This window comes from Calidris pugnax, unplaced genomic scaffold (assembly GCF_001431845.1).
Source record: "Calidris pugnax isolate Ruff unplaced genomic scaffold, ASM143184v1 scaffold42, whole genome shotgun sequence".
Lineage (NCBI taxonomy): Eukaryota > Metazoa > Chordata > Aves > Charadriiformes > Scolopacidae > Calidris > Calidris pugnax.
In genome coordinates, this window is record NW_015090920.1 from 4958673 (window position 1) to 4972628 (window position 13956).

At 38.0% G+C, this 13956-nt stretch overlaps 1 protein-coding gene across 1 annotated transcript in view; it reads left to right on the forward strand.

The window, feature by feature from the left end:
• Window positions 1–13956, forward strand: part of OTUD4 (OTU deubiquitinase 4) — a 64092-nt gene that overhangs the window by 14375 nt on the left and 35761 nt on the right. Inside the window, exons 8-18 of the mRNA XM_014949896.1 lie at window positions 31–175; window positions 2147–2204; window positions 2579–2696; window positions 2930–2994; window positions 5010–5110; window positions 7270–7394; window positions 7506–7686; window positions 9775–9940; window positions 10876–10996; window positions 13170–13225; window positions 13768–13851. Coding sequence (XP_014805382.1) covers window positions 31–175; window positions 2147–2204; window positions 2579–2696; window positions 2930–2994; window positions 5010–5110; window positions 7270–7394; window positions 7506–7686; window positions 9775–9940; window positions 10876–10996; window positions 13170–13225; window positions 13768–13851 — 1220 coding nt within the window. The remainder of the gene's footprint in view (window positions 1–30; window positions 176–2146; window positions 2205–2578; window positions 2697–2929; window positions 2995–5009; window positions 5111–7269; window positions 7395–7505; window positions 7687–9774; window positions 9941–10875; window positions 10997–13169; window positions 13226–13767; window positions 13852–13956) is intronic.

Sequence of the window (13956 nt, forward strand, 5' to 3'; positions counted from 1 at the left end):
ACTCTTCCACTTTCTCCTCTTCTTCCCCAGCTCTGCTGTACGAGTTGCTGTATGAGAAAGTATTTGATACAGATGTAAAGAAAATCATAGCAGAACTTAGTGCTGTTGGTGCCACAGAGGAAAGTAACGGTAGCAGTGAATTATCTGCTTCAGATTCAGAAGATGACAGCTACAGGTAAATGCGATTTAAAAGTTAACGTAAGATGCCTGTGAACGATACATGTTAAATGAGTTTTCTGAATTTCTGGTGGGTAGTAGAATCTTAACAGTTAGAGTTGAAAACCTTTACAAATTAATAAGAAACACAAAGAGGGTAAGGTTAGATCTATGAAAGAATGGAATGTGTAACGTACCTAAGGACAGGGTTCTGGTTCCTCTGTTTTTCCTGCAGTTTAGCTTTGAGTCTCCTTCTGTAATGACACTGCATCACGTCCCTCTTCCTGTTTAAAATAGCAGAATCCCCTGGGATAACTGTCAGCGTGCCAGTCTGGCATGGTGAACTCCACCAGAGTGGCTTGACTCTTGCAACTGAGTAGAGTTACAGGATCTAATCCACGTTGTGTTGCTTCCGCATCTGGGGGCTGAGATGCCTGCTTGAGATGTAGCTGATGGAGAAATACAGCCGTAGCTTGCTCCATTTTGCTCCTTGATCTTTATGAAGTGATTATATTTGTGGATTTGTATTCCTTTTGCTGGACCTGGGTGCTCTAGCTAGTGTTGAGATTTTTGACCTACTGATTGCTTTTGCACAATAAGTCTTTAACAGTGCCATTTTTGCATTTACATACTGGCACTTTTTCGTCTGTTTAATACAGTTCATAAAAACTCTGGCTTGCATGAAATTTCATTGAGGCCATGGAGATCATGCTATATTAATGCATCGTGTCCTCTCTTCAAGCTGATCATCCTTAAAGTCTTCTCTGAGGGCTCTGCTGTAGTCTGTGTGACATGCAGCAGAAGAAATACTTTGTGATGTTGGGAGCTGATTTTTTTTTTTTTTCCTCAAGCTGAAAACAACAGAAAGGAAGATGGTGGAAATCATAGAAAGAAAACCAAGTTCTGGGAAAGGGATTAGCTTCTTTTCTTGTTTGGAAAAAAACCAAACCCACCCAACCTAGGGAACATTTCCAATTAAAATACAAAGTATTTCTGCCTCGGGGAACAATTATTGTAGTTAAATGTCAGTGAGTGAAAACCTTTTTAGTTCCTTTCTGTTCTTGGAGCTTTCCTGGACTTCAGATGCAGTAGCATTACCTTGCATCTTTGGGATTCATAAGAAAATATGCAGCTAACCTCCATAGCACCTTTGTAAGTGAAGGTCACCTACTCACTTGAGACTCTCAAACTCAATGGTTTTGATTTAAACCATATGTCTTATGACACAAGAGCTAGTGTGTGTGGCTCTTGACCTAGTTAACCCAACTTACAAACGCTTTGCTGGATTTATGAAGTCTTAAAGTTTTTGCTTCTCTTCAGGTTGACTTCAGCTTGTTTCATTACCTAGTTTTCCAGAAGATCTTTTTCATATTAGAAATGTGAACTTTTCAGTTATGCTGTTATTAAATGTGATTTGTTGATGTTGGTTTTAGGAGAAGTTAATGCTGACAGTTGCCTACAACTGCTGTAGGGAAAAATACTTGTTTTTTTTTCTCTGTGGAAAGTCATTTTCCAATGATGTCAGGTGTAGAGAATAAGAGTAAATTAGAGTGCTTGATGCCAGTTAACCAGTGGAATGATTTTTGGTTTTAAGTTTGTTTGTTTTAATGTCTGCTTTTGCTGTGTTTTCCTTCTGTGTCCTTTCCTTCTTTCTGCAAAAATTTTAGAGGAAATTTTTGTTTCCTTTGCCTGCCCCATTTCCCCCACTTTTTCTTTTCTTAAGTGGTGGCTAAGTCTGTACACATAAGTTATCCTTTCTGAAACTTGACCAAAAATTTTATTTTAGCTTTATATGATATAGAAATATGGTTCCTGGTTTAGACTTAGCTTTTTTATTTGAAGAGGTGAAGTTGTTCTGTGATATGCTTATTGTGGAAAAATATGTAGAGTGGTAGTTTTGATATATTTATCTGCTTCCAAAATGTTTCTTGCCTGATGTCTGGGCCTTATTAATACTGTCTTATCACAGCTCACTTCTGTCCTTTTGCAGAAGTAAGGCTACAACAGTTAGTGATATGAATGGATTGAAGTCTCTTTCTGGCAACAAGGTATTTTATATGTTAAGATTTATTTTTCTTCCTAATAACTTGTAGTCTGCTGCATTTTTCAGTGTTTAATGTCATGAGAGAATCTTGAGTTTCTAGTTTTTCTAACACATAGTATCTTAAAAGCTACTTATTTCTTTGAAAAGTAATGTTTGCTTTTGATGCACCAAAAGGTGGACAGTGTCCTTTCTAATGCTGTTTAGTTCTTAATTTTGTTCTGGTGTGATTAAAAGAACACCATGGAATTATTTCTTCAGAGCTCTTTGTTTTATGTATTTTCAGCTGCTTTATATTTCAGTTTAAAGCTTGAGCATTGTGATTGAAAACGGGAAACTTTATGTAATTGACCTTTTGGCACTTTGTTCTGTTTCATACAGCACCTTAAGAGCAATGGGAATCCCACCTTGCTGGTCTTACCTAAAAAAGTTCTTAAATCACTCAATCCATTGGTTTACAGAAATGTTGAATACGATGTCTGGCTCCAATCCAAATGGGGTAAGTAACCAAATACTTAAAAGTTCCAGCTTTTGCAAGCTGATATATAAAGTGAAGCCTTCTTGAAGAACAGTGATGCCAATGTCAGTTTGGGTTTAGGGAGTGGTGTTCTTCACACGGGTCAGTGTGCAGATTTAGGGCCTGACCTTCTGGTTTGCATTTTTACTGCACCAAGAAAGTAACTCTTCTGGTGTATTTAAACTAACAGTGTATTACTGCTCATGTGTTTACAGATCAGCAAAAACAAGATTTTTCTATTGCTGCTGGCATGCAATACTCAGTTGGAGATAAATGTAAAGTAAGTAGCGTTGACTTATAGAGACATTTATGTTTTGTCTTGCTCAAGATACCAATTTTCCCTCTTTGTTAACTACTTCTATATAAAATTGCTACTTTCTGAATATTCTTTGCTTGTGTCTTCAACTGTGCGTATGCTCATTATTTAACTCTTGGCAGTGTTCATGACGTACAGCGTATGTGGAGAAAAGGCATGTAATAGAACATCTGACCAGTGCAAAAAGTGGCAAAGTTAGCTTCAAAAATATATTTTAATGACAGTGGACCTTAACGTTAAGTATGCAAATAAGTTTGTGCAGGCTTGTCTGATGGCAAGTCTTTTGCTCGGTGTTGTAGAGCGCTAATCTCTGCGTGAGAAGCAGGTGTATTTCGGGCAGTTTACTCGGTTCAGGGTAAGCTCTGTTCTTCTCTCAGTGGGCTCCATAAGCCAGTTAGTTATTCCTGTGATGTGCAAAAGTGTAGGGTAAGGCTGTTTTTTATAAAACTAACAATTATCTCCACTGCATCTTTTGCCGATGGCTGCGTTTGCTTCATCGTACTGCTGCAGGATGAAAGTGTTGGTGTGCATGCAGTTGTACAATGAAGAGTGACATTTCAGTGTTTGCTGTCATATAAAAAACCAACATCACAGTTTCATGTATTTATGTTCAGCTTTGGAGATAATGATTACATAAATTGGCTTTGTTCTAATCTCATAACTTTCAAGTAATGGAATACAGCTCAGTGTAGTTACTGCAGATCCTGAAGATCTGAAGTTTTGGGTGGTTCTTCCTCTTGAAGTATTTAAAGTGTTGCACAATTCCTCTTTAAATTCTATTAAAATTCATAGTGTAAATTGTTGCTTAGTAAGAAGTAAGATTTGCCATCAAATTCTGTCTTACTCAGATTTTAGATTAATCTCCTTAGGTGTGTTAAGTAAACTGATGGTACTTGGCTAAATATAGTTCTTTCTAGGATATTTGACCATCTATTTAAATTATTAATACTGTCCTGCAGCATGGAGGCTCTTTCAGTTTGTACTTTTTTTTGTGTAATGGATTTAAGTATAGTAAATAAATTGCAGGGAAAACACATCTATAAACTTTAAAAAAAAATAAACAAAAAAACCAAACCAAAACAAAGAAGACTCCCAGAAATCCTCAGAACTCCCCACAAAACAAACAAAAAAACCCTAATGTGGACTCCCAGAAATCCTCAAAACTCTACACAAAACAAACAAAAAAACCCTAATGTGGAGTTGATTACTTATTGCTTAATAGTACAGGCTTAAATATATATAAGATATATATAAGACTCTTGTGTAGTATGTACTAAAGGGCACAGATATTATTAGTAAAAAACCCTCTGGCAATTAACTCTCTGTCAAATGTTATATGTATGTGGCAAGGTGGTAAATAAATGGGAAGGGAAGGTGAAGTAAATAGTGAAAAGTGGAGTTGACCAAATTAATACAACTGGAAAGCCAAATGTAGTAGAACTTTGAGATTTATTTTATATTTAACAGAAAAATTTTAAGAAGGTGGAATATCAGTCAGACAAGTAACACTGATCATGTCTGAGTAACTTTTTGTTTGTTTGTTTTTAAAAAAAATCTTCTGAAGGATAACTTCAGAAATAATTGGTGTTCTTTATGGTCGTAATTAAATTTCACTGAAGTTAGCAATGGCTTTTTCTTTTCTTTATGTGGATTTTAACAAGGAAGAGCTTTGGATTTTATTCTAAGAGGAAGTGTTTTCAGTAAATCTGGACAGTGTCTTGATACACTGATTCCTTTAACTTTCTCATGTAGTTTTGAAAGCCATGTTTCATTAAGTAGTGTTACCAGCAAGCTTTCTGTTGTTTTTTTTTTTTAAATAGTATTTTAATTTCTTTGAAGAATCGATATGGATTGAATATTGTTGCCCAGAGGAAAAGTTCTGTTCTTAACATTGCTGATATTTTAAAGAGTTACGCCTCTTGTTGTCTTCTTTGAAGCTAATGCAGCTTTTTTGTTTTCTTCCTCCTTTTTCCTTATAGGTGCGCTTAGACCATAATGGGAAATTTTATAACGCCCATATTCAAGAAGTCTGTTCAGAAAATGGGCCAGTTGTTGTATTTGTAGAAGAGCTTGGAGCAAAGTAAGTACTTAATCTCTTTTGGAAAAGGGTGCCAAACTGAACCTTGGTAACTGCAGCATTACTTTAGTTCAGAGTCAATTTCAGCCCCTGAAGCGTATCTTATTTCTTTACTTGAACCAGTACCACTATAAAATTGTTAGGAAAACAACAGATTAAGCTTAAAAAAAGGAAAGAGGGGTTCTGCATTAATTGTCACTTCAGACTTTTTTCTTTAGTGCAAAATAGTCTGGATATTGCTTGCAGAGTAAAACAGTAGCTACATTAGTATTAGAACTTTTTTTTTTTTGCACAAGATTCAATCCTAAACAGATTGACAGCATCCTAATTAAGTGTTGCTTGTTGTGTGCAGTGATTAAATGCTCAATTTGTGTCAAGCTTTTCATGTTAAAAGCCCAACAAAGCACATGGCTTCTGTTTATTGAGTACCTGGGCCTGATTTCATACTGAGAGTGCCAAGTTGCTGGTTAGATCAGTGTCATCTTTCCCCTACCTTGGGATAAGTGTTTAAAGTCATTGTTGTGGGTTGTGGGTTTTTTTTCCTGTGTTGGGTGGTTTGCTATTTTTATTGTTGGTTTTTTTCTGGGGGATGATGGGGGTGGTTTTAGTTTTTTGGGGGGGAGGGTTAGTTGATTTTGGTGGGGTGTTTGGGGTTTTTTTTGAGGGGATGCAGGTTGAGAATCTTTTTGAGCTCTACTAATTCTTCTGGAGCAAAAACCCCCACATTTTAGTATAGTTCAGTAAGAGGTAATTTACCTTCACTTTCAGTCATGGTAAGTGAGGAAAGGAGAAGGATGCCCATTGATCTCATGTAGTCTCCTGTTTTAAAAAAAAAAAAAAAAAACAAACAAAAAGCACCAAACCAACCTCCCCCAACAAAGCAACTACCACTATCAGGGGGAAGGTAAAAAAAAAAAAAAAAAGTGATATTTGAAGATTGTTCCACAAATTGTTCCCTTTTTAAGTTAAGACTTAACCTGATTTGAACTGTCTTACAGATTTTAATATCTTCCTTTCAAATAATGACAATAGGTTCTTGGACATCCTTACAGGATCCTCAGTGAGATTTGAAGATTGTTCCACAATTTGTTCCCTTTTTAAATTGAGACTTAACCTGACTTGAACTGTCTTAGAGATTTTAATGTCTTCCTTTCAAATAATGACAACAGGTTCTTGGACATCCTTACAGGATCCTCAGTTAAAAATGCAGTAATTGCTCTGGGATATAAACCACAAATATAATGTTTTTCAATCTTGATATCTGTTACAGTGTTTATGATAAGTGTATCTGTTGAGTACATTGCTTTTTCTGATCATTCTCCTTTTCTGTCTGCCCTGAAGACATTATAATACTCACTTCATAAATAGCTGATTGTTCTTTACTGGCTAAGTTTGTATTGACTTTATCAGAGTTTTATTTAAAAAAAAAAGTTAGGTTTGTTCTTCTACACATTGTTTGAGTTCACTATAAAGGGCAAAGGACTTTGATGGACCTTTCAATTTTTGAGAACAGTCTTAGTAAACGTGTGATATTAATTTATCCAAGCCCCAGTCTGGTCTCAAAGATATTTTTCCCTTCCTAATTCCTTGTTTTTCAGGCATGCTGTCAAAAAAAAAAAAAAAAAGTGATATTTGAAGATTGTTCCACAAATTGTTCCCTTTTTAAGTTAAGACTTAACCTGATTTGAACTGTCTTACAGATTTTAATATCTTCCTTTCAAATAATGACAATAGGTTCTTGGACATCCTTACAGGATCCTCAGTTAAAAATGCAGTAATTGCTCTGGGATATAAACACAAATATAATGTTTTTCAATCTTGATATCTGTTACAGTGTTTATGATAAGTGTATCTGTTGAGTACATTGCTTTTTCTGATCATTCTCCTTTTCTGTCTGCCCTGAAGACATTATAATACTCACTTCATAAATAGCTGATTGTTCTTTACTGGCTAAGTTTGTATTGACTTTATCAGAGTTTTATTTAAAAAAAAAAGTTAGGTTTGTTCTTCTACACATTGTTTGAGTTCACTATAAAGGGCAAAGGACTTTGATGGACCTTTCAATTTTTGAGAACAGTCTTAGTAAACGTGTGATATTAATTTATCCAAGCCCCAGTCTGGTCTCAAAGATATTTTTCCCTTCCTAATTCCTTGTTTTTCAGGCATGCTGTCTCACTGAAGAGCCTTAAACCTCTTCCACAGACCTCTCCTATGGAGGGCTGGAACACTGTGCCAGGGAAGAAGACAAAAAAGTTTTTCCCAACATGGGGGCAGAATGCTCAGCCCGGTAGGATTGTACCTGTCTTTCTGTGGCAGAATCTTTATTGTCAGGTGTTTTGTCCCAAAGAACTCAAAAAAAATATTAAAAAATATCTCTGTTTTCACATCTTTATCCCAGATGCAGATTGCAGAGGGCCAAAGAATCAGAGCAAGTCAATAAAACCCCAGTCAGCACTACCTCCTCGGCTTCAGCATACTGTGGGAACCAGACAGCATCAGTTCTTATGTTCTGGACCCCAACCTCATCAGACCTCAACTGAGCAAAAAGCTCCGGGCAGGAATTCTTCCCAAACTGTGAGGTAAAACTAAAAATAACATCTTCGTTATCTTGAGCTCCAGCTGAGCTTCTTGGAGCCCAGGTGCTTGCTTCAGATTATTTCAAGATGCTCTTTTGAAATATGTTGCCATTGACTATTTAAGAAGTATTCTAAGTCTTTAAGAATACACACAAGCACAGGGAAAACAATTCTTTTTTCTTTTTTTTTTTAATGAAAACCCTTTTTCAAAATTGCTGCCATCATGAGCTTCCTTTTTTTTTTTTTTTTTTCTTGCATGGCAGCACCTCCCCTGGAAGCACTGAACACAGAACTGCAGTTTCTTCTTGGAAATTGGATGTTGTTGGTTTTTTTTTTTTTCCTGTTTGTGGCTGAAGTAATGTTTCCTGCAGTGCTTCTTGGGCATGGCTGAGATCTTCCCTCAGCTTCTGCAGAACCTCTCATAGAGGATTGCTTCATATTATGGATGATCACTTGAAGGAATTATGAGAACGACATTTTGCCTGCATTTGTTGGAAGTGATTTTCTGATTGATTGTGCTGCTGCAACAGAATTCCTGCTTTCACCATCACCACTCTTCTTCTGTCCTATCTAGGAGACTATTCTGTATTGGATACAAACCCAGATATCTAGAATCATAGAATAGTTTGGGTTGGGACCTTAAAGATCATTTGGTTCCAACCCCCCTGCCCTGGGCAGGGACACCTCCCACCAGACCAGGTTGCTCCAAGCCCCATCCAGCCTGGCCTTGAACCCCTCCAGGGATGGGGCAGCCACAGCTTCTCTGGGCAACCTGTTCCAGTGCCTCACCACCCTCACAGTAGAGAATTTCTCTCTGGTGTCCAATCTGAATCTCCCCTCTTTCAGTTTAAAACTGTTACCCCTTGTCCTATCTCCCCACTCCCTGACAAAGAGTCCCTCCCCAGCTCTCCTGTAGCTCCTTTCAGATATTGGAAGGCTGCTCTAAGGTCTCCCCAGAGCCTTCTCTTCTCCAGGCTGAACACCCCCAGCTCCCTCAGCCTGTCTTCATAGCAGAGGTGCTCCAGCCCTCTGATCGTCTTTGTAGCCCTCTGCTGAACTTGTTCCAACAAGTCTGTGTCCTTCTTATGTTGGTGGCCCCAGAGCTGGACACAGTACTCCAGGTGGGGTCTCACCAGAGCAAAGTAGAGGGGCAGAAGCACCTTCCTTGACCTTCTGGCCACATTTCTTCTGATGCAGCCCAGGGTGCTGTTGGCTTTCTGGGCTGTGGGCATACGTTGCTGGCGAGCCTCAGAGCTGGACACAGTACTCCAGGTGGGGTCTCACCAGAGCAAAATAGAGGGGCAAAATCACCTTCCTTGACCTTCTGGCCACATTTCTTCTGATGCAGCCCAGGGTGCTGTTGGCTTTCTGGGCTGTGGGCATACGTTGCTGGCTCCTGTTGAGCTTCTCATCAGCCAATGCTCCCAAGTCCTCCTCAGGGCTGCTCTCTTCATGGTCTATTCTGTCACTCTTCTGGATTCCACTCCTTGTGGAATAAATAGAGCTGGGTTGGCTCGAGTCTGCCACGTGCAACATTTTAAGGGCATTTTTCTTCCCCCTTTAACCTAAATACATGAGTGTTCTAAAAAGTTAATTCATAAAGCTGATACAGTGATGTTGATTTTGTGTAGCATTGTCTCAGATGTTGAAAACCATCATGTGTTTTCCTTTTTGTTGTTGTATTGACAGAAATCTTACTTCTCCAACTTTCTGTTGTGTGTCCATAGACAGCAGATGGGGGGTGCTCAGTTCTCAGTTGGCACAGAAATGGATAAGATCACTTGATGCAGGGATTTGTTTTTTAACTATGATCTAATAATTACCATCTGATATAAAGTCTTTCAAAATTGTATTGAGCTGAATAAATCATGGACAAAAACCATTCTTTTCTTAATTTTTATGCATGTGGGTAACTTGCAGTAAGCAGAAAGGGATCTGGGATATATGGAAACATATAAGCAGTGGTACAGAATTACTTCTTTTCTTCCTTTTTAAACCATGAGTTTGTATTGTGTTTGATACTGGTGATAATTGAATTTCCTTGTCAAAGTGGTCTCGTTTCATTTTTTTAAATTTTTTTTTCCTTTCCAGGAAACCAGACTGGGAGAGAACTGAGGATCTGAACCACGGCAGCAGAGATTGTAACTACTTTGGCCTGTCCCCAGAGGAACGCAGGGAGAAACAGGCCATAGAAGAATCTCGTTCGCTTTATGAGATCCAACAGAGGGATGAACAAGCTTTTCCTGCTCTTTCCAATGTAGGCTTTTTTTCATTGTAATTAATAGTACATTTTCCATACTTGTCCATGAATCTTTAATTAGCAATCGTCACTTTGCTGTCAGACCATTGCAATACAATTGAAAAGTTAAGGGTATTTTCTTCACGCTCCCTTTCTACATAGAAATATGTGAATCTACAATGCTTTATGTATTCAATAAAAGACACATACATAGTAGTTTCCCCCAGGACTAATTAATGTCCATAATGACAGTTCTTTAGGCATGTCAATATGGTAGATACAGGAGGTTATGAAGCTGTGGGCTTCCTTCTTCATGGTTCTCCAGTGGATTGGAGTCTCAGTAGATCCAGGGAGCGAGCAGATCCTGAGGGTAAAGAGCCACAGTCTAGCAGCAAACAGCTTTTTGGATTTAAATCCTAGGGCAAACAGAAACAAGACCCAGGCTGGGAGGAACGAGGAGGTGAAAGATGGACTTTAAGTCTCTTTGTGGAAGTGCCTTCCTGCGCTGTACCTTTCAGTTCTTGAGCAGTAATTACTTATATTGATGTAATTGAGAAGAAATGTACAGCACTTCTGCACTCCAAAGAGCAGACCAAGGCCAAAGTCTCATGGACAGAGGTTGCTTCCTCTCTGTGAGCTGTGTTTGCTCACCTGCAGAAGGAAGCTGTCATTTTTAAAGTGGATATTGTCGGAGTGAAGCGGTTTTTGTTTGTCATGTAAACTAATGACATGAATGCTTTTCAAGGACACTTTGCATAATTTAGCAATGGATGAATCTGAGTGATACTGATCAAGGTTGCTCTCTATTTTTTTTTTCTCTCCCCACCTCTCTGCTTATCCCAGAGATAAGTATTATGTGTCATGAAGGCATAATAGTATTGTATCAGCTGATGGCAAAGCGTCACTGGACTTCTTATATAAATTCATATTTCTGCTTTTGTAAACTTCTTTAGACCCAGTCAGTCTGTCAGGCTGCTACGCAGACCGGGGATAATTTAAACCAGAAAAAGTTCTCAAACAATGAGAGAAGAAACAGCAAGTGGACAGCAGAGGTGGAAGAGCAGAAGGATAAAGGTAAAAATAAATTTTTTTAGATCAAGGCGCTTTTTTTGTTGTTGTTGGCTTGTTTTTATTACCAGCCTCAGAATTTATTCAAGGTGGGACATCTGTTTAGGCAATGAGGGGAAAATTATCATTAGTAATAGTGTCAAACTGAGCTGGGCTCAAGGTAGCAAAGGTGTGGTTGGGGAAGAAAGTACATTTTCCTGCTTTGTGAATGTTGCTGAGAGATCAGGCTCCTTGCTGGGGTTTTGGAAGTAAATGGGAAGAGGAATGAGAGAAACAAAAAGACTGTCAGAGCTACCCTAAATTAGATCTTGTTGAAATTCTAGTGAGTGTGGGAGACGGTGCCAGTGGGAGGAGTGTTAAGAGTGCTTACTGGAGTCAGTGAAGTAAAAGTATTCCATGCAGCATGGTTCAGAATTAGTGGTACAGGAAAATAAATACAGTGGTACAGAGAGAGGGGTGAAGCTGGTGTACAGAGGAGTTGAAAAAACCCAAACACCTCTGTTTACAGCAGAAAGAGCTGTACATGGTCAACATTTGTTTGGGTTTTCTCCCTTTCCCCCCAGTCTGTTATAACAATCTTTAGCTTCTTTTCATTGACACTAAGCTTTTCTTCTCCTGTGAGAAAATGGAACGTGCCAGTAACAGATGAAAGCTGTAGCTGTCAGGTGGTAGTTAGTAAATCTTTGCTAAATGCAACTGATAATATTTTTTTAAAATTATTTTATTTTTTGTCCTATCAGCTTTGCAATAACTAAAGGCCAAATTTGGTCTTGGCTTCTTCCACTTTTTTTTTTTTTTCCCCCAACTAAATAAAATTCAAACTCTGTAGCCTCCTCTTAGAAGCTGTTCCTTCCCTCCATTTTTTTTTTATTGTTGTTGTTGTTCCCTTGTCTCTGGTAATAGCAGAGGCACAATATCTTGTACCATATTATTTATGGTACTTGTGCTCCTTAGTCCCTCTTACAACATGTTAAGTCTCACGGGGACTGATGTTTCCATTTTTTTTTTATTGTTGTTGTTGTTCCCTTGTCTCTGGTAATAGCAGAGGCACAATATCTTGTACCATATTATTTATGGTACTTGTGCTCCTTAGTCCCTCTTACAACATGTTAAGTCTCACGGGGACTGATGTTACCTATTTTTCATTCTCCAAAAATCTGAAAACTTGTTTCATCAGCAATGTCAGAAACAATGCCCAGGAAGAGAAAGCTCTTTATTACAATGTCATGATAGATTTTGCTGAAGTGCATGTACAGCTTTCTCTGGGTTGTTTTTTTTGTGACTCTCTGGATTGCATTGCCTCTGGATTGCATTGACTCTCCTGAAACTAGGTTTAAAATAGTATGGGCATAAATTGTACTTCTTTCTGAATATTTAGAGATTCCTATTGATGCTTATAATCAATATTATTTGAATTTACATTGTTGAGTGTGATGGTGCATGTAACTAAGCTTAAAAAAAGTACATATCTATTTAGCTGCTACTATTAAACTTTTATGTGCGTGAACTTAATTGACAAGCAGTAGTAGCCAGATTTGAACATAAGCTAGAATGTGAAGAACTTGTACAAATCTTAATATATGAAAGTTATGCCATGACTGTTTTTCAGCACCGTCTCCCCCACAAAGTGTTTTCTAGTGCTTGAGAAATTCAACTTTCTGCATCAGTATGAAAACTTTCTAGATTTGTTGAACCACTGAAGCCTTCTACACTCATCTGTCTTAATCTGTTATAAGTAGACAAGACTAAGCTTCTCTTAACACTTGAATATGGAAATGCAGATCAAAACATTCTCACTTTAAGCAAAGTACAAACTTAATTTTTTTTTTCACTGGGAGGGATTTAGGGTGAATGATACGTGTTTAAAGAGACGGCTACATTTCTGTCCTGCTTCCCTCACACATCACCAAAATGGTGACCAAACACCAGTAAAGAACTCCTGTAGAGCTTTGAAAACCCGGGTTGAAGAAGGTTGTGTTACTGCCCTAACTACTGTTTGTTTTAGGATGCTTTGATCTTTGATAAAAATTGAAGTTTTAAGTTTTCTGAACTTATATTTGCTGAGGTAGGCTTTGTTTTGAAGATTTAACTTTGGAAAGACAAACTTTAACTGGCTTAAGTTATGATAGCCATAAGTGGTGTAATGGTTCATTTACTAGGTTATGTCTTGGTGTTACAGAGTCAAATTCCAGGCAGATCCACTTAAGTCAGAAGCTTGATCCAAATTCATCTGAGGTAATCTTAAAGAAAAGACCAAATTTTTTTTTTTAAATGTTATTGCTTCTCTGATACATGATTAGCAGAGCACTAGCTGCCTTTAGAGCTGTGGCTGCTGCTGCTTTACAGCTTGTAGTGAAACACTTCTAAGGCTGGAGGCTTGTGTTGCTGTCAGCTTTCCTGTAACTCGTACTTAACAGTCTTTCTCTGCAATCTGAGTTCTCAAATCTGGGCTGTAGAGAACACTTATTAATCTGGATTTGTAATTGCTTAGTACAGTCTGTACTTGCAGTATGTTGGGACTACAGAAGATTTGATATTTACTAATAGCTGCTGTGCTAGCAGACCACCATCTCTGAAGTTCAGCGAAGATTTGTGGCCTCTTGTTGGCTTTTAACCTTTGCTGTCCTTTGAATGAGCAAAATGTTACACTAGTATAACAGTGATTGGGTGCTTAGCCCACTTTGTATGTAGTGTGGTTTAGTATCTTTGAATGCCTCTTTGAAAAGTAAATCTCACCGTTGGACTAGCCATGTCTGTTGTTTCTAACTTTGCTTTAGAAGAATAGTCAAGATGAGAGTTATCCAAAAGCTTCATCTCCTTTGGAACAAGTAAAAACAGATTCTCCAGTTCTTGCTGAGCAAGTAAGAAATGTTTGTTTGATTTCAAAGTTTTCCGGTCAGGAGACTTCAGACAAAGGGGAGCTTCATCACAGCCACGTATGTATTAGAATACTGGCTTTTAATTAC